Source organism: Clavelina lepadiformis, chromosome 8 (genome assembly GCF_947623445.1).
Source record: "Clavelina lepadiformis chromosome 8, kaClaLepa1.1, whole genome shotgun sequence".
In the NCBI taxonomy this organism is placed as follows: Eukaryota; Metazoa; Chordata; class Ascidiacea; order Aplousobranchia; family Clavelinidae; genus Clavelina; species Clavelina lepadiformis.
The window spans coordinates 14,439,096-14,459,990 of NC_135247.1; the positions used below are offsets into that span (position 1 = coordinate 14,439,096).

General features: G+C 39.0%; 3 protein-coding genes across 3 annotated transcripts; 1 reads left to right on the forward strand and 2 right to left on the reverse strand.

Annotated features, from left to right (window-relative positions):
• The first annotated feature begins 136 nt into the window (after window positions 1-136).
• On the forward strand, window positions 137-6,958 carry LOC143468760 (uncharacterized). The gene is made up of 11 exons (XM_076966137.1): window positions 137-676; window positions 927-1,042; window positions 1,164-1,309; window positions 1,386-1,501; window positions 1,711-1,759; window positions 2,222-2,362; window positions 2,436-2,541; window positions 2,749-3,280; window positions 3,462-3,637; window positions 3,961-6,058; window positions 6,517-6,958. The coding sequence occupies exons 1-11, from the start codon at window positions 229-231 to the stop codon at window positions 6,582-6,584; spliced, it is 3,996 nt and encodes a 1,331-aa protein (XP_076822252.1). The 5' UTR covers window positions 137-228; the 3' UTR covers window positions 6,585-6,958.
• A 287-nt stretch (window positions 6,959-7,245) lies between these two features.
• LOC143468761 (uncharacterized) lies at window positions 7,246-13,861 on the reverse strand. The gene is made up of 11 exons (XM_076966138.1): window positions 13,688-13,861; window positions 13,480-13,604; window positions 12,992-13,080; window positions 12,750-12,920; window positions 12,354-12,520; window positions 11,957-12,114; window positions 11,303-11,689; window positions 10,154-11,120; window positions 9,814-9,923; window positions 8,957-9,093; window positions 7,246-7,951 (listed from the first exon to the last, which is right to left on the reverse strand). Exons 1-11 carry the CDS (start codon window positions 13,743-13,745, stop codon window positions 7,861-7,863), a joined length of 2,460 nt encoding a protein of 819 aa, XP_076822253.1. The 5' UTR covers window positions 13,746-13,861; the 3' UTR covers window positions 7,246-7,860.
• Window positions 13,862-15,843: 1,982 nt separating this feature from the next.
• LOC143468767 (uncharacterized) lies at window positions 15,844-20,469 on the reverse strand. Its single transcript, XM_076966153.1, has 12 exons — window positions 20,315-20,469; window positions 19,958-20,101; window positions 19,597-19,718; window positions 19,366-19,478; window positions 19,079-19,249; window positions 18,697-18,863; window positions 18,369-18,571; window positions 17,907-18,266; window positions 16,842-17,700; window positions 16,512-16,651; window positions 16,192-16,334; window positions 15,844-16,036 (listed from the first exon to the last, which is right to left on the reverse strand). Exons 1-12 carry the CDS (start codon window positions 20,367-20,369, stop codon window positions 15,970-15,972), a joined length of 2,544 nt encoding a protein of 847 aa, XP_076822268.1. The 5' UTR covers window positions 20,370-20,469; the 3' UTR covers window positions 15,844-15,969.
• Between the last annotated feature and the right edge of the window lie 426 nt (window positions 20,470-20,895).

A 20,895-nucleotide genomic window follows, 5' to 3' on the forward strand; every position in this document is an offset into this window, starting at 1 on the left:
ATAGCTATTGTAAAAGGAACTGGTAGTAAACATATGTTTAACGTTCCTATATCTCATTGTTTTCAAACGATGCAAAAACGAAGAGATTTTACCCTCTTTTGAGAGACACTAAACCTTGTTTGCATTTTACAGGTAAGGTGTTAAACGCGACTGTAACTTTATCTAAGACACATAAATTTTATTTGTTGTTTTACTGCTTGGATGACGTAAAATCCGGATGATTACGTCATGGGTGCTGACGTCAGCAGCCATGTGCTTCCTTTGAAAGAAAAACATCACAAACCTTACATAGTTGATGACGACATTCCGTCCAAACCTAATCACATTCAAAAGAAACCACTTGAGGTCGGACAACATGCAAAACCGGAACAAAATCAAAACAACAATCGTGACGTTAGTGAAGAAAACCGACATGAAACAAGGAAAAACAAATCGCACAAATCCGATCTAAAAGATGAAAAAACACCGAAGGAAGAATCTCTGAAACGGCAAAAGAGATCCTCCCGCGATGATCTCTCGCGTCGCAAGGAGAAAGTTGATAACTCGGATCGGCGTCGAAGGAAGCGACGGGATAGATCCCCACGCAAGGAATCTTCTCCTGAAAAATCAGAAATGTCATCAAAGCAGCGAGATGAAAAACAAAGCGACGCAAAATCGCGTCAGAAAAGCAAACAGAGTATGTCTTATTTTCTGGTATTGGCATCGGTTTGTTGGTTTTGTTTTAAGTCGTTTTATAGTATGCAGGGTGCAGGCAATTTTTGCGGTTTAATTGCAACCACAAATTAAGTTTCGAAACCCTTTTTTTCTGCCATGGTCTTTGCATTAGTGGCATCCTATATTGGACATACTTTTAATGCAGTTTGCTGTTTGCTGATATCTTTAGTTTTGTTTAAACAAAAGTTGGTGATATTTTACACATTACATAGGAAAGGAACAAGGCAAAAACAGAAAGAAGAGTTCTGATAAAACTGAGGAAAAGAATGAAAACGAATCACCAAAGAACGGAAAAAGAGATATGAAAAATCGCAAAAAGGGAAAACGGGTGGGTGACTTTTTACGTCTGGATAAACCATACACTTCTAACTATACATTTTATAAAAGCAGATCCACCGTTCAGTTTTTTAAGTAGACTATACGTGTTACTTAGCATCGCTATTTTATAGAAATCAGCTAATCTTGCCAAAGACATTGAAACACATCGTAGCGTGCCTGATCTGAACAGCGCAAGTGCGTCCAAAGTTGGAGCTTGGCTAAACTCGGCAGTTCATTACTGGCCCCAAGATTCATCACCTTGGTCGAATACTTACCCGTGAGTTGAAGCCTTATTTGCTGTAGTCAAGTTTGAAGTCCAACACCCTTACTCAAACACTTTGTTGTTTGTTAAGATATCCTTACGCTAGTACGCTACCAAACGTTTACGGAAAGAGTTCAGGAGAAGTCGGGCCACATCAAATAGTCGACGGAATGGGCTCTCCAGTAGGAACTATGTTTCCAGATGGATGTAAGACAACTTGTGCTCCGTATTGTTTTGTTTTAAAGTCATACATATTTTTTGAAATAATATTTTTTCGGAAAGCAATTTTTAATATTCAACCGATTTATGAATAGGCCTGTATGAGAATTGCGTCTGCAGTTTGCTGCGGTAACTTTTTATTTCATTCAGACAAACTACTGTATTATTCAAGTTTATTCTTTGGAATTGTTTTGCAGCATTTCAGGTAGATCAGGTATATATGAATGAAGAAGCGGCGGATTTCAGGTAAAATACTACTCACTGCGTCAGACAATAAATTTTAGGAGTTAAGACTCAAACGCAAACGAACGCAAGAGCAAAAACAATAGAAAGTATTTATTTGGAAGACGCTGCGGTTGGCATTTTCAATGAAATGTACAGTAGCTGTGTTGCGAGTCGAATGTATGTTCTGTATTTGTAAATACAGTAGAAGCTCGTTAACGCTTACAATAAAGTCAATTATACCAACTTCTGATGACACCAAGTAACTTATCCGATCCCTTTAGCTTCGAGTTAACAAACTTCCACATTAATAAATGATATCTGCCGATAGATTTTGATATAAAACGTAAAACAGCGGCGACATCGGCGATAAGTGACTTGTTTTGGAATGTAGTAGATTTTTGCTTGTGTGCTTATAGCGGCATACGCTTCAAGACATTTCTTCATTTTTATCTGTACATGCTTGTGCATTTTCCCGTTTTCTAGAGGCGGATCACTTCCTCGATTTGGAATGAATCCTTATTTCGGTTTCCCTTATCCTCCCTATCCGTATATGATGTCCCCGCATGTCTATATGTCCACCAGTGCTCTACCACACATGGAGAAACAGCAATATGCAGCAGGAAGGTTAGCATGCTTTTCAAGATTTAAGTGGCCTTGCTTCTGGGGCCCTTTGAGAACAAATTATTATTTTTTGAAGCCGCATGGGAGTCCACAGAAGCCGTTCTTATAATGAAATCAATAAAATCGCGCCAGACGATCCACTACAAAGTGTACAGGATAACAGGAGAAAGCTTCGAAAACAGGTGAAAAATGAGGCAGTAGCTACTGTAACTGGCAAATTTTTGAACACGAATGAAAATACCTAAAGCTGTGATATTGAACAACATTTCTACCTAGTGTAAAATTGAAAATATTTGATTTTTAACTTATTTGGTATACAGAGTGCAGCAACATGACGTATTTAGATTATATTAGAGTGAACCATTAAACGTTTTCCTGCTAATTTATAGAAGGTGGTCCAGTCGATGTCCATGGATGATGCTCTGTCATCCGGAGGTCTTGGCTCCCCGAGATCTCAACAGGAAGTTACTGGAACTTATTTTAACGATATATCTGAAACAAGGCGGTCTATCCACGAAAACGTGACGTATCGAGCAAATCAGGAGATATCGGTTGATGCAGTGAAGCACGCCGAGTTTCATCTTCAAGAGCAAAATTTCTCTTCTTCATCTTCATGTGAAGAAGACTCAGATGATGATTCATCCAACGAAGACTCCTCCAGCAACGACATTGTTCTAGACACTCCAAAAAAGACAACACCAACTTTCAGTCAAACTCCTAAAACCCTAAACCAAGCAAAAACGTCCAATGTAACCCAGATATTACAGCCTTTGTCCGAACGTGAAGTTTTCATTGACGACGTATTGCCAGAATTTAGCTCAAATCAGTTTTCGGAAACTCACAGGTCTAAGGCAACAATCATTTCAGATAGAACAAGTCAGAATGTTGTATCTTCCGAAAGCGTACCCCATGGCCAAGCAGGTGAGGCATGATTTGCTAAAAAAATCGAAAATTATATTCTCCCGTTATCAGCGACTTAACATGATGTTATAAGATGACAAGCTAATGTTTCATAGGAATGTTGCATAAAGTGCCAATGCCATTAACACTACAGACATGTTTTACCTGTGATTTACTGTGTGCTCCCGAACTGTATTCAAAGGTACTTCAAGCGAACCGATAATGAGGTTATGTGAAAAGGAGTCAATAGTCGCTACGTCGTTTCTCACCAGCGGTGGGAAAGTTTTTTGTATCAAACGAACAAAATCAGAATCTTTTCCAAACGGCGATTATATGGACGACATGCAAGATAACACGGGAGTAGCAGATAAAGCACAAGTACGGCCGTCAAGGGCATTCCTTTTATTGTAAAGTCTTGCAATTAGCATTGTTATTGACTCTACTCTCTTGACATCACTCTGGCGTACTCAAATACAATTTTAAAAGATGCTGTTTCTCCTGTTTATACTGATATTTTATCCGTAATTTCTACACGAATTACTGTTTCCGTGGTTTCTGACCGTTTCAGTAAATAAATAAATTTTTGTTTTACTTCACAAATAATATCTATTTTTGATGAAATTGGTATTTTCCAGCATAAATATGTAATGAAATGAAATAATTTTTAAAGAACTTAAGATATTTTAACTACAAATTTGCAGAGTAAACTTCTACCCAATGTTATCTCTCAACCGGCTGAATCTGGTACTTGGTTCGGTCTGACCGGATCGCCTCCCTTTGTGAAAGAAGTCGCATCTGTCCATGGCCGCTCCCAGAACTATGAGCATCATTTAGAGGATGCACCCAGCAATCCCCTACCTGCTCTTCAAGAGCAAAACATCACCGCTTCCAAGAGAGATCTCATGGAAGGTAGATTATTTTCACCCAGATCAGCGTCATCACAGGAATCAAAGGGTGCCAATGTCGAGGTGAAACGGATCTTTGCAAAAACCACCTCCGAGGCATCTCTTCCCATTGGGGCGGAAGAAATTGAAGATAAAGCAGAAGAGCAGATCTTTAGCACGGGGAAGAGAAAGAGTTCGTCATCTTCCGTTTCCGTTTCATCCATTAGTAGTAATGCAGAAAAAGAATGCGCGGGTTCTCCCTCTTTCAGCTTTTCGGACTCTGAACCGACTGCTGAGGCGCAAAATAGTCCACTGGCAAGTAAGCTGGTCCGTATCGACAGTCATGACTCTCTCACCATGAAGAGAAGACTCCGTTATCATCGAAGATCCTCATCACAAACGGAAGGTGCTGGAATTAACAGTTTTGACCGAAGAGCAACTATCGCTTTCATTCCTCATTCTGACTTAAATGATGCCCGCAACCATTATGAGAGACAGAAGAGCATTGAAGTCACTTCTCCATCCCACGAGATCAAAATGAATCCTTTCAAGCACTCCTACTCCTTGGACATGAACGATTTCCTTCATCGAGCAAAAAGCGAGGAGTCCTTAAAGCAGGAACTTTCCAGATCCAACCAGGCCCTCATGGCTGGTTTATCTCCCAGGCAACATAAAGAAACCTTACAGGAACGAGCAGCAAGGATCCTAGGGTTAGGTCCAAGTGATCTCGAAAGGGCCAAGCAGAGAAAAACTACCGGAAGTCAGAGTTACTTTTCCAGCAGTAGCAGTCTTAACAGCTCCGATTACAATCTCAACAGTTCCACAACAACCAAAGTCACACCCAGCTTTTCAGCAAAAGGCAACATTTCTCATAGCTCTATCAGATCTGCTCCTTTCTTCTCGCGGAGTAATTCCCAAGGAAGTAAGGAAAGCGAATCTTTTGCCGTAAGCGTCACTGATTCAATGCTCCACAAGTGTAAGAAGTACGAGATCAGAAACGTGGACCCCGATCTTTCGAGTGATGAGAGCTCCGTTTCCGTCAGGTCCGAGGAAAATGTAGGATCACATTCCGCGACTGACAGTAATTTCATTGTTGCAGTAAACGACTCTGTGTTGGAAGGCCGAAATCAAAAAGGAAACTTACGCGTCGCAAACCTTCGCTACACTGCCCCGACCGAGTACAAATTACCCGACGAAATACTTACTCCTGCCAGCAACTCAACCCACGAAAACACTATGTCGCCATCACCAGCCCAGGCTAGCATAGTCGCCAGCTACTCTGGAAGCATCTACGATCACACACCCAGACAATCGCTTGCGCATTCACAGGAATACAGTGACGACACTTCGGAAAGTGAAAGTTTGGATCATTCTGGTCAGTATCGGCGTTTGCCGGAAGTAGATAGACTAAGTGAGGACGACTTGTTGTTTCAACCAACGACGCCTAAAAGGGGAAACAAAACCGACGATAAAACGGTCCCAACAAACATAAAAGAGCATGTCCCCAATCGTAGGGTTGTAGAGTCCCCTGTGCCTATTGCGTCACACAGTGCTCCTCTTACCTCAGCAGAACTTGATATCATAATGCAGTTGTACAATAGTGCGGACGAAAGCGCCTCCACATGTAGTCGTGATGTCGAACACACGAAAAAAACTCAGTCAAAACTAGCCACAAATGGTTTGATGAAGCAGAAAGTAGCCCAAGCAATCGGGTTTAATGTTAAGAACATTGACAGGGGTAAAAGCCGTTCTCCAGACCCGCACAATCTGGGAAAAATCGAGGACTTTGATATAAAGATCTTTCCTGGTCGCACAAACAAACCAGATCAGCGACCTGTTGTACCAAGTCCGAAAGAACAAACTGTAGCAGACAATGGCGACAATGGAGCGAAGTCGTCTGCACAACCAAAAGAAGGTAGGCTTAGTGACGAAAAATTTTGAACGCATTTAGTAATATGCTTCGTATACTGTATTAGAGTTGTAAACGGGTCTTATGTTGTTAACTCGAAAATACAAGCCCGAACCGGAAAATTTATTTGAAGCCCAAATTAGGCCAGAAAGTTAAAATTATTGAATGAATCAAAGTCATCTTTTGATGCCATTCTTTGACTGTCATTCTTTTCTAAATTGCACTTTTCGGGAGCTTTCTGCGCCCACGGACATACGTGTAAGGAAAATGAAATTCACACGCAATTGTGGAAGAGTGTTGAGCATGAATTTGGGGCGGAATTTTTTTCAAACTTAAGCCCGAACCAGACCCGAAAAGTCTACCCGACTTACAACTCTATACTCTATTGAGGTATAGGCCTTTTTAAGAAAAATTCTAGTCGCTTTGTCCCAAATATCATTAATGTAGATTTTGTTTACCGCTAGGTGGTGTTCTCGATGTGGTGCAATCGCTTGGCCTTGATCCAGACCAAACATGGATCGTATCGTTATGAGAGTGTAAGATAGGCGTGTGCCGGCATCTCAAAAATTCAACCAACCAATGGAAATCTTTAAACGAAATTTATTTGTTTTCTTGCTTTTGAAATAATTTTTTCCCCAGTGACATTGTTTTTCGGTCTGTTTTCTCCGCAACGCTTCACACTAAGACTATTCTTAGCTGTACAAAAATACGCTTGCTACTACTATGCAATCTTGTCCACTTTTTTAGCATTGTAAGTCATTATATGCACCTTGTAATGTATATTTTGTATCATGTATATGTGCTTAACACTTGTCACATTTCCGCACCGTTTTCTTCATTGACACAAAGTCGTCGACTGTTTGTAAGCAGCTGTTTTTCGTTTAAATTGATCATTTCTTCAACTTGTATATGAGTGCTGTTGTGTTGTTGTATACTCATTACTCAGGTTGAGCATAATTTTCACTGGTGTAAGCAAACATCAGACATAGGCCTACCGGGCAACGGTCGTTCTAGTTTGCAGACAATTGATCGGAGACCTTGGTTTCCTTCGAATGCGACTGGTTTATGGATTATTTATTTGCGGATTTAATAGCATCTCTGACACCAGCTACATTTAACGGTAATTTTGCCCTAAATAGTAATCACGTTCATATTTCCTTCCAATTTTTTCTGCGCAAAGCAATATTTGGCACTACGTTACATATCTGTATTTTTTGCATTGAAACCTCTTTAAAGTGAAGCGTGAAAAAAACTTGATATCAACAAATACTATATTCAAATTGGGAAAGTTTTCACTGTGCTGCATAACAACGGTTTGTTCCATATTTTCGCTTCCCTTGATTAACAGCGAAAAATATTCGCTACGATTAGATGAAATGAAGAAAAACGCACAACAGCGCTAAACCAACGCGATCACTTTTCGCTATCAAAACGTTTCCAGCATTCATGATTGCACTCGAAATGTTAACGAAATCAGTTGGCGTATAAAAACTTACATAGATCGGTATTAACATACCAATGCAACGTTTAAACGAATAAACCCTCTTTACACAAGCAAGAGAAATAGCTTTTGGCGATTGTAGCGGTTGTAAAATCAGACTTGTCATATTAAAATCAGGTTTTACTGGAACCCCGTTGGGCAAAGAAATGAACTCGTCATCTGAGTGGTGTTCCAGCGAATGATTCTTCTGTTACTGGCACAAGCAGTTTGCTTGACTTCTCAGGAAACCCCCTTATTACGTTCCGATGCGGCCTCCTCTGTGACACATGACCCCTGACCTTTGTTGGTTACTTCACAACAATCTTGTTTAATTTGAGCAAGTGAGGGCGAGGCTGCAGTTTCGAGCTTCAAAGTCCATTGAGTTTGGTAAACAACTTGAACTTTCGTCCATAACGCACCTATCGATGAATAATAATCTGAGTTTACATAAAAATCATGGGCTATGACTCTGTTGAAATACAGTGGATATAATGATATCATATAGAATAGAATACAGTTCAAATGTAATTTAATTTTATTCATCCAACGTTCAAAGACCAATAAAACATCACGAATTTATTACACTTTATCACGTGAATGACCAGTCGATTATGTTTGAATGAAATATTAGGACAACTTTTATGCTCAAAAGGTTTATACAGTATATACGTGATCGCGCGTTGGTGTACACTGTACAGACTACCACTTCAATCGTGATTATTCCAAGTGGTGGCGTTATAAAGGTTTACCGCCGATTTCAAACGTAATGTGTTTTGAATAGAGCAGATGTTCTTCATTATACACTTCTATAAATGATAAAAATATTTTAGCACTAAATTGTACTGTTTCACATGCGCTATTATTCGAATATAACATTGCAATGGGTCGACATTACACTAAATTATACGGTTTGACAAGCGCTATTATTCGAATATAACATTGCAATCGGTCACCGTAAAATATCAATTATACCGGGGGCTATGTCATCCAAGAGCGATAAGTGCCAGAGTTACCGAAGTATATGATTTCAGCGCGATTACGCGTCATATATCTCAGTATGACGCAGTAGTTTATACGTTCGTGGGACACCATATGTTAGTTTTCGGAAGTTGGAGCAATTTTCTGACTTTTAAGAAGCATTGATCTCTAATAACTCATACTCTCAAAAGTATCCCAAAATGTCAGAGTTATTGACATGTTTGAATTTTTTTCACTCATTCGATTCACGTGAAAGAAAATGCAATCTTCTTTGAATACGCACCCAATTCAAATTATGTCATATTTGGGGATAAAAATCAGACTGTGGATAGAACGAGTAGAAGCCACGTTTATATAGTTCTCTAGAAATTGCACTCGTGCGAAAGTTACAAAATCATACAACTAACATATTTCATTTTATCAAACCACTGTCATTTCTCTCCAACCTGGTTTTTATTTGTATTCCAACGCCGCATGATTTTGAACAGCGCCCCCACGAGGCTAACTCTGTGTAGATAGCACAAGCTGGTTGATGACAGGATCGAAATTTTTCTGATGCACCAAGACAATTGTGTGGTGAAACCTAAAGCACATATGTTTCTGAATACAGTTTGAAACTGGTTATAGCGTGTAAAGGTTTCACCGAAGATTATCTCATTCGCAGCAAATGATAATTTATTACATTTTAACATTTCTACAGCATAATAAGAAGGAAAATTTCGCGACCCCTACGGCCAGTCTTAAATACATGTTCCACTCCCTTCTCTGAGGTAATAATTTGTAGTTTACTATAATTCAAGATAAATTTTCTACGACGTTTAACCTTTTGCAAGGGGAAACAACAATCATTAACAATCTTTTATCTCAGCACTTATCTATCTCACCCACCATCAACACCACTATATTTTATCCCAATACATTTCGTAGTAATATTTTGATTATCAGTATTTGTAATCAGTTATACTAATCTGTAAACAAAAATAAATTTTCCCGCAGTAAATTTCATTATTGAGCGACCGCGGAGCCATCGTCACTAATGTGTTTGTGTTACCGCATCTACGCTATAACTGACCTAATAACAATAGGTTATAGCCCAATCTCACGCCTATTACCAAGGCCTAAAATGACTGCAAATTCTGCCAAAAGTAGCACGACAGTAAAAGCCACAAAATATATGCACTGCCATCGACAGAACAATCAATTATTCAGACCTACCCTGTATATCGCTTATGATTAAGTCTACTCAATTTCGATGTAGTGTTGTTTAAGGTTTACTATCGCATCTCAACTGACATCTATTTACCTGCCCATTCGCTCCAACGCAGCTTCTAACCGAGAAGGTCATGCCCCCACCGCACGATGTTGAGCAGGTAGAGTATGCTGACCATGACGTCCATTCATGAAATGAATCACCTATTTATAAAAATATAGTTGGAGAGCAAAGCTCGACTAACATTGCAATAAATTTAATAGTCTGTTATAGCTGTCACTACTCACGGGGTTAGAAAGTATAGTTTCTTGGTGTAATAAAAATGTTAAGTCGTGGAGGTTACAGTACGCTATTCGTACTGTGAATAATATAGTGTTATTGTTTGAAATACATGTTAATCTTCTTTATGAATAGATTTACACCGAAAACTTACAGGAACGCAAATTACAAGTTCGGTGCTGTTCGTGCTGGTTGTCAGAGAGCCATGTTGCGCACAAAGACCTATGCACGATGACACCACTATTTTCCACTAAAACACATTCTCTGTTACGCTTTGTACGACCTTCTCCACACGATGCTGAACAGTATTCCCAGCTTCCCCAGTCATCCCAGTTTATAACCTTTGCTGGACAAGGTCCTCGCGAGCAGTTACGGTTTTCGGTAATATTGAAAGAACAATCTTGATCTGGTGCTATTGTGCTGTTAAAGCAAGCTCTCGTTCGTTGCTGAATTCCCTGCTCGCAAGTGCTTGAGCAGTCAGTCCAAGGTCCCCATTCATTTATAACCACGCAATTTTCTTTTGTGAAACAGGTTTGAGATTCAGAGCTTTTGCCAACGCATAAGTCAACGTTAACCTCCTCGCCATTTATTACACACAAACGATGCCTCGTTTGAGTATCAGGCTTACCACATGAAGCTTGACAAGCTTCAAACGGACTCCATTTATCCCAAATGGGGCAGCTCAATCCGTTGCAAACACTGTCTTCGACTGGCGAACCGTGGCACAACCTTGAGTCGGCCGCAGCCTGAGGCTCGCTATCGTATATACAGTAGCGACGTCGTTGCTGTCTTCCAGCTCCACAGCTGGCAGAACAGTCTTCCCAGGCCTGCCATGTACTCCATTTGACTGCAATGTGGGTGCAGTTTTTTGAGCAGGACTGTGTTTCTTTCGACAAACCGTCACACTCTGTAAAGGGCAATATCTCTCTTGGTGGAGCATGTTTAGCGCAGTGACGCTCTCTTTGCTGAGTTCCGTATCCGCAGCTATGTGAGCAGGTTGACCAACTGTTCCATGAAAGCCAGGCACTCCCAACTTCCTGAACTCGTGGCGGTGTTAAATTAGATTCAGAATTTACATTTCTTGCTAAAACCGGGGAGTTCACCGAACTCGGTACTGGCTTCTGCAATGATATTAAAGTATATTTGAACCACTCAAAGATTTGTTTGGGTTAACAGCTACATTTCCAAAGCAATTGCTTGTTTTTTATACTCTGTTTAATTGCAATAGTCTAGTGTCTGTACAGTCACAAAAATATGTCTGAATCATAACAAATTAATTTTGTCTTTTCACATTTTTACTCACGAATTTGCGATGGTAGCAAATGTAGTGGGAGCAGCAACCAATCACGGAATCGCTCAAATTAGGCAGACCCGGGAAAGGGAAATATTTGTACGGACAATAGTTATTCGTATAAGTTGACACCCGCGGTTGTACTCCTGAAATCAGAGTTAAGTATGCCAACAGGTTGTCGTTATTTATTCCCGTCAGCAAGTTTGGGCTTTTCTGCTGCAATTCGAAAAGGAGTTCTTGAGTTACGCCTTCGACAGACGGTAATCTGTTCACTGTGGGCGAAAAGTCTCTACAACAGCCAGAGCTCTGGCACTGTAGAGTATAAGTGAGATTAAAGTCACTGGTCCTCGGAAACAAGCAAGGTAGTCGGCGGAATGTTGATGGCTTGATTTCCGAGTCCTGTAAAACTATTCACATTTTATTCCGAGAAAATCGTTTCAGTAAAATTTGTTTGATTTATAAGGATATTTTTCGCGCTACACCATACTTTAACGCAATTTATATTATCTTTAATTGTATTTTTTCTGATGCTTATGAAAGCTTGTGTGCAGTTATGGAATGTAAAGATATTTGACAACGGGATCTAGGACGACTCCTCTTATAATAGTAAACATTGCAACATTGCCCTAACATTGCATTTTACCCAAAGATGTTCTTAAAACTCACCGTAGAGCATTCCATGTCTTCTTTGCTTTCTGCTATTAGCTCGGGATGTGATAGCGCAATGTCAGTATGTTTGCTTAGCCTTAGGTTAGGGTAATTGCATTCACCAGTTATGTCGTCAAAACAGCAATCTTTAAGTCTACATTCCAGCTTTGTTATACCTGGTCGTGAAATATGATATAGCTCTTATCGAGAAGATAATCTGGTTGTTCTCCGTCTATTAAGTACCATTTGTCACAAGTTTTGTATTTATCATTCGACTATCTAACGTTTAGGGTCAAATATGCAAATTTAACTTCATTTTATTGTATCGACAAGTTTAAGACGTTTCGTATTTTTTACACACAAAGGTCTTTTGAGTTTGCTAGATCGAGCTATTTTACAAAAACAAGGTCATTACCTATCCAACCACATACAGTTTGTCGGATCAGTGTATGTGTGAATCTGTTGCTCACGGAACAAATTGCTTGCTTAAAGTCAATGGTGTTGTTGAAACCTGACACGAAAAGGTCCACCACGGTCTGCTGAAAGAATGGATTCCAGGGTTGGATTCGACTTGCAATGTCACTAAAAACATCACTAACTGTATCGAGTTCTCAGATACGAAACCATGTCAGTTAAATGCACAAGTTGCGTATGATCAGCTTGCAGGACCTGATATACACAACCTTAAATTTAAATAACCGTACATGGCGCTTGTTTACATTTGTCGTTTCACAGTGTGACGTTTAAGTGAGGCGATTAAACGGATCGTAAGGTTAAGAGAAGGATTCTGCTAACACCTATCTTTGCTTACTAATAACGTTTCGAAGTTGGACCATAATAGCAAACTGGTGCGCTGTCCATGTAATGATCTCCTAACATTCGTTTATGCAAAAGCAAGTCATCATCAAAGCAACATCTAGGATCTCTCAAACAAACCCCCGCATCAGTCTCGGCTTCGGGAATGTCCCTTGCACATCTTGTTCTAAGATTTTAATAAAATGATACATTTATATTTTTAAGTTTCCAATTTCGGTGAAGAGGTTTTACCTTTACCTCTGGCAGATTGGGACTCTGACTGGACAGTTTGGTAACTTTTCTCCAGCTAAAAGAGATATGTCCAAGCTCGTCTTTTGGATGTTTATCTACAAATACAATCCAATTACGTCAATAAGTTTTTGTCGAATGCTCATTTATATTTGTTTATACTATAAGTGTGCTACGCAATCTGGAACATATACAGCTGTTTTGTTCAGTGTACAAACTGATAATAGTGGTTTAAACTTCTAGTTATATGTGAACAATTACAAACAATGTAGGTTCTCTATCTTTGTAAGATTTTGTTGTTACGCTAAAAGATGGTGTAATCTATTAACTTTGGATGATTGATAACAGTAGGCGACACATAGTTACTACATTCAAATTTTCTGGTTATAATTTGCTTTTTCAGCAATGAATAACACGTTTTTCATTTCACGTCAATCCTTCAATCTCTGTTATATGTCAAAATAAAAAACATTTTCATTTCAAGATTACTGCCTTACATTGGGCAACCCGTATTTTTGCAGTAAGCCAGCATTTATTACAGGATCCATGCTGTCAGGTAACCGAATGCCATGTGAAGCCTGCAGTTGCTTTTCAAGTTCCGTATACCAGCCTTGCGTCGACACTGCAATTTGCAAAACAACGAGTCTCATGAAATTATTACACCACTTTTGAATCACAAATTTATATCATACCATATATACATACCTGAGCCAAGATTTGCAAATGCTGTGAGGAACGTGAGCAGAAGTGCAATGATGTACATATTGACTAACTTTAATACACATGCAAAGCAAACATTGTCCAAAATACGACAGTCTTTATTATATCTGCATGAGAATATGTGATTACTCCTGTTTGTAAGAAACCTACACAAACTACAAATCTTGTTTATTTTGTGAACTCTTTGTATCCTATCTACCCAACATGTGAGTATATGACTACTGCAAGCTGATCTGGTTCACTGAACACTCACGCCTATGTTATTGCTCGAACCGGGTTTTGTTATCATCACTGTTTCCAAAAATTACCAGTGTTACCACTTCAATACGACAACTTTTCGCCGTAGGTGCTTACTCGACTAATGACTATTAAAGAGAAGGCGTGGCAGCCATCAAAAGTGTCAGGAGCTAACTACTGAGGCTCACGGTTGTCAGCTTTGAAAAAACCTTTGAGGTAGGTCTTTATTCAACATTTACCGAGAGCACTGTGCACAAAATAGACTTACTCGTCATATACTGTTGTAGTTAATGGGTGTCGTATAGCCTGGGGCCATATAATCATTTATTTTTTTATTGTGCAACTCTATTTGATTACGCTTAATCTCAGGTTACATTAATTGGATGAGGGCATAGACCTTCTTAATGGTCAGAGTAACTTCAAAAGAGAGTTGAGATTCATAACAGATACATTTAATATTCCAAGTTATGTTTGCTCAATCTGACCGGTTTTGTTGTATTTCTACTGCGGAGAAGACACGATAACCCAAAATACAAAGTCAATTAATTTATACAAAACTAACTTTTTGGTTTATCCGCGTAAAGCAAGCATTTACTAACAGACAAGAGGTTTATAGTAACAGTAATCAAAATTTTTCTTTCTAAAATGTGGATTGATTCTTAAATTTTACAGCCCGTTTACGGGAGTCAAAACACCATGTCTCTCACAAACCCTGTTTATCATAAACCGACGCAAAACAAGTTGACTTCAAAAAACGGATAAAATTTTTTGTACGTTATATGCCGGGATATGTAGTCATAGTTATACTACGATATCATGGCTCAGTCTAGTGATTAAAAGCGATAAGAATGTACATCACAAGATGACGCACTTGTGGTATGACACATCAGTATCACGTCGTGGCATGTCAACAGTTGCGTTTTAATACAAAACAGATAAAACAGGGAAAAGAGTTAAGCCCTTTCGTTTTAAGCCTTTTTTTGGTTTTATCATTTTCCCCGTGCATTAGCGCGTGCTAATAGCAATTAGCAACTATAGCAATTGTTCATTCCAGCCGCGCTAATGATCAAAAACAAAAGTACTGATTTATTGGTACATTCATTTGAGACCGTATGACAATCGAACCAAAGCTGCGTTCCTTTTTCAGTAAAACTCAAACTTAACCTGAGGGTAGTTGGAACCAAGCAAGCGGTACTGAGATTATGTTATGCACTTTTCCAGAGCTAAAAAAACTGCATTACGTTTTTTTATGCAAAGTGAATGTTCTCGATTGTTTTTGGAATATGTTAGAAAATAGGATAGGCAAGTGTTTGAAATGGAGTTACAGCGACCAAGCGTATAATTCAATTTTTGTTACTGCTCAAGTAAGTTTTGCTTTGCAAACTTGTCAGTTCCTTGTTATTAATACCTCGACTTCAGAGTACCGCGCAAAATATGTTAACTGTCAACAGTGTATTACTTTTTGGAGCAGCCGATTATTATTAATATGAATTCATTGGTTGGATGAAGAGAAACCCAGAGAAATGAAGTAAAAGATTGTTTACAGAAAATGGATGGCCTGCCGTGCCTTGATTCGCATTTCTAGTTTAAATTCCCATATTTTAATTTGCTGTTCTTTGTGTGTTCTTTTGCTGTTTGTCTCAAAATATTCTAAAATCGATTGCTATTAAAATACGTTTTGAAGGTTGTTAAGTTCTGAAAGCAACCAGAGAGAAAAATTGCATTGTTTACTTTTTATGATAATTGGATTTTAAAATAGCAAAATCTTTAATTTTGTTACTGCCATAAAAGTTTTTTTTGGTAAAAAAGGAATTTTGCTTTTCTCTTGGCTCAAAGTTCTACAGTTTTGTCCCAGTCCGATCAACTATAAATCACCTTGACTATATAAAATTTTGCTGTATGAATTGTTTCTTTTCACAATATAGAAATTTTATTCAGGCGCAAAATGTTTTCCTCACAGAAAAGGTATTTTACAGTATTCAACTTTATTGGTTTTACAGCCAACAATTCAATGCAAACGTTGTTTGGAACTAACAAGCGGGACAGTTATAACGGTCAAAGTTTGGCTGTTCATTTCTGCAAGTTGGATTTAAACATCTGCAAAGTAAAAAGAGTATTAGATATGCATGTGGTTACCTTCGTTTATAAACAAGATTTTCTAATTCAACAGTGATCTTTGTTTCAGATCTTGCCTAGGCCGAAAACAATGACAAAGTTGTGTAGATTTTCACTCCATGCTACATGTGTGTTACCTGCATCGTACACGAGTTCCACCACACGTGTCGGGGCACGCCGACCATTCGCAACAATAGTAATTTGGAGGACAAGAAGGAAGGCCACACGCTGGGCACGGTCGAGTTTCCACGTCACTGCCCGGACATAAGTTTGAGTTGACCTGCCACAAAATGTTTTTTATTCGACTTATGTTATACTTTACTGGGACTCAAATAGGAGCATTCTCGCTCACTACATTCCGCATGAATTTTAACAGTCATATAGGCCGCAGCGGTTTTGCAGAAAAGATTGGAAAGCGGTCAAAAAGTGTTTTCTGTCAATATTTTTTCGATTTTACCTGAATCAATTGACCAGCATTATTCCGTCGGAAACATCGACGAGATCTTTGCTGATTTTGCCCAGGACTGCATGGTTGTGAGCAAACTGTCCATGCAGAAAAATCACCCCAAAAATACTGCGTTGGTTGGGTTGCAAAACCTAAAATATTGTTCAAACATTCACTAATGAGCTTCTAAAAAAATAGAGCCCAAGAAATAGCTCGATTCGCACAAGGCATAACAAAACTATTCATATTTCAGGGCGATAGCAAACAAGGGTCATATGTGATAAAACAGTTTTAAGCAGCACTGACACACAAAATTATGGCAATTATAGAGTATATACTTACAGGGGCCAAGGTTACAAGTTTGACTTTCTTGCAACTCCCCTCCGTAAGCACAAATACAAAACTGTGGATGTATTGGTGAGTTAGATCTGCCTCGATAATAGCATGGTCTCTCCCTGGTTCGTGTACCTTGACCGCAGGTTCTAGTGCAAGGAGTGTATTGGGTATAATCACCCCAAACGACCCATGGAGTAGACGGTGTTGGCAAGCAAGTACCACCAGTGCATCTCCCTTCTTGACTCAGTTGGTTTGGTAAGCAATTGGAAGGATTAGTTGGCTGATTGTTCCTATCCAGGCAATCACGGCTTCGGTAACGAACACATTCACTTGTGCATGGACTCCACGGTCTCCACGCACCAACTCTATAGCAAGGGGGACCGTTACATTGTCTCGATTCCTGCCTCGGTCCTTGACAGCCACTTCCTCCGATACAAGATCTAGATCGGATTTCCGTTCCAGCACCACCACATTGGGCGTTGCAGTTACCCCAGGGTCCATATGGGCCCCAGCGAGAGCAAGATGATCCTGTACATGGGCGGGTACTAGTTGATGAACCTGGACAACCACCTGATGGCCGGCCATTGCTAAGACATGTACGAGATCGTGTTTGAGTTCCTCCAGAACCACAAGCAACACTACAACTACCGTACGGTCGCCAGCCGCCCCAGGCTGCGCAAGGGGGTCCTACACAAGATTGCGTTTCGACCGCAGACCCTTGGCAGGTGTCTGATTGTCGTCCATCTGAATGTAGGCACTGACGTGATCTTGTTTGAGTTGCACTAGAACCACAACCCTGGCAAGGTCCAAATGGCCCATAACTTCCCCATCTTGCTTGCGGTACAAAGGGTGGTGGCTGGAAGACCTGCATTAGAACATATTTGGTTTAGCAATTTTGGATTCAGTTTGTGATGTGCAAGCATTTATTTTCAAATAAATAATTAATTTAAACTTGCGCTGACCAAGTTTGTGAAAACTGAATTTTCGCTGACGAAAAATAATATTGTTTAATAATCGTATAGTATACATTAGTAACCGGTTCGGTTAAAAAGCCCAAATCCTATCACTTACGGATATCTTTTTGTGGTAGCAGCTGTGTATTGTGCAACAGTTGTCAGTAAAATCATCTAGATCTGGAAACCCTGGAATCGGGAAGTAAAAATAGGGACAGAAAAAATCTGTAAAGTCTACATTGGAGAACCCTTGTGAAAACAGAACTGGCGTCAACAATGGATTGGAAGTAAGAAGGTTTGGCGGGACACCACCACTTAATGCGGCAAAACCGCTTAATTCAGGAAGCAGGCCAAGGATGTTTTGACAACAGTTTGAGGTTTGACATCTGAACAAAAGCGACGTGTAACCGGATATATCAGAATTGCATTGGCAGGGCAATCGACGGAAAATGTTGGGATTAAAAGTTGGACTGAAAGGCTAAAACAAAGAAAATTGTCAGACAATTAGTACAAATGGCAAATATTATACCAAACATCAAAAATATACCAAGTTTTAAATACACAACGAAGACAAACATACCGGTTGACAAACAGCCTCATCTGGAGTTTGAGCGATTAGCTCAGGATAATATTCCTGTGACGGAAGATTTCCGAAGCCGAAGTTTCCAATAGGATTGTAAGGTTGATTTACCAGCTGTCCACCCAGTGTTGTAGGATAATTACAGCGGTCATCGTCATCGTTGTAGCAGCAACCTTTCAGGTTGCATTGTAGCTTGGTGATTCCTATAAATTAAGATCATCAAATAAGTTTAGAACAGTTTTATGGTTTGTAAACACTCAAGATTATATTAATTTAAAACACGCTGTAAACATCTACCTTCATTTAGTTGTAAACAATTTTTTCTCACCTTCCCAACCACACTTTACTACTCCAAATCCTTGGGGTAGTAAACTGGTAACTCGGCATATAATTTGTTGTTGAAAGTTTAAGGCCGTGTCAAAAATATCTTCGAAAATATTTACCACAGCTTCTTGAAAAAACGGATTCCATGGTTGAATGCTTGCAGCGATTTGCCTGACAAATGGCAACATACAATGGGTGAAAGACAATTCATTTACGTAGGCTATACGAACAATCAAAACGACAATGGATAGTCTGCTAAGTTGCTTTGGTATCACTAACAACAAAAAATCCAATGATTTTGACCAATAAAAATTGTTCAGTTAATGAAATTTCAATAACTTAATAGTTAAACAACAAATGATAAAAAATTTGTAATACGCAAGTACCTGTATCTAGAGGCAGTGGGGCCATTATAGCAGACAGGGGCACCTCCCATGTATCCAGGCCCAAAAACAGCTTTGTAAAGAAATAAATCTTTGTCAAAGCAACAGGATGGATCTTTATAACACTCTATTGGGTCAAACTCGGCAGCTGGATTTTGAACATTACAACGCGTCCTGTAAATATAAAACACTTTTTAAAAGCTACGAAATAAGTTAATCACTTTATAAAACATAACTAAGTCAGTTTTGCACTTATGGCTCGGCTATTTTGAATACAGTATCTTGGGTACCTGTGACAAAAAGGTGTGGGCACAGCACATGCTGGAAAATCGAGAGCAAAGCCTAGCAAGCTGTTGCCACCTCCGAAGTTTAAGCCACGTGCTTGGACTCTGCCGGTAATTTCCTGCGGAGCAGACATTTGGTAATCAGTGAAGTTGGAAAACTTTTTTTATTGTTAAGCTGTGTCAAAAATGCGCAAAAAAATTGTGAAAAACGTAATGGTTGTTTTTCTGAAAACCTACTGGTTCAGCTCCGGTTAATGCTCTCGCCTGCTCCGTGACAGAGTTAAAGTTATCTGGCTTTTCTACTTCGCGTAACCGGCCCTCTGCCTGTTCTTTCATCCGGTTTAATGCCCGTGATCTACCTGAAAAATTCATAACGATTTGCTACATGTCATAATAGGGTATAGAAAGCAAGTAAAAGTGATGTAGGAATCGTTTCCGGAAACATACATATTTATTATACTTATAGTTAGTAATTTTTCGTTGGTTATAATGCCGTTATAAGGTTCTACATAGGGGAGAATTTTACCAAAACTATTTAAAATCTATAATTTATAACATGACACAGATCTGTTTTAATCTTATCGGTTGGAATACTGACCTCTAGCTGCCTCCTCAGTAAGGAAGCAGTAAGGCCTTTTCAAAGTGGCGTCAAAACAACATGCTGTGCTGCATTCATCTTCCCTGTCACTTGTGCCACAAGGTGTTCTCTGTGCTCTGTTATTACAAGTGGGACGCTGCGCATCTACGAAGGAAAATAAAAAATTAAATCCTAAAAAAAATTGAGGTTTAAAACTTGTTAAAACTTTTCTATCATTTCAGCGTTTATTTTATTGGAACTGGCGGATAAAGCAGACACAAAACAAGCTTCAGAAATACTATATCTTATATCATATTGTGTGCACTTTAATGTTTCATATAAGCATTTATTAAACTAACTAAAAATATTGTGTTTTACCTGCCACAGTGAGGAAAGCTGCGATCAGCCCTATAAAAGCTGCTATTTTAACCATTTCTCAAAATAACCTGGAAAATATGATTATAACTATTTACCCGAGCTTATTTCAGTTTTTATTTTTTATTGAAATATGCATGTGCAGCAACATATTGCTGAGGGTAAAATTGATGTCATTTTTAAACTTATCGAGAAGAAATGGTTCAAACCATGTAGTCTATAAGAAAAAAGTTCTACAGAAACTTATAAGACCAATGCGAACACGAACCCTATTTATACATTGTTCAAAGTTTTGGTACAAAAAATTTGTACCAGGACGCTTAATTTTTGGTTTCACATGTTTGATTATTTTACATGGCGCTAGTCCTTCGAGATACGTTGTTGTTACTGTGTAATCCAATTAAATAAGAAAAGAAAAAAAAAATAGAAGTAGGCTATAATAGAAAAAATATTTATTTTTAATACATGACGTGGGTATTACTCAGTTTGACAAGAACAAACATTGATCACAATTTTTTTGCTGAATATTGCTTTTCGAGGCTAAAACCTCAGCACGGATTGCTCCAGGGCAAAATTTCGTGATA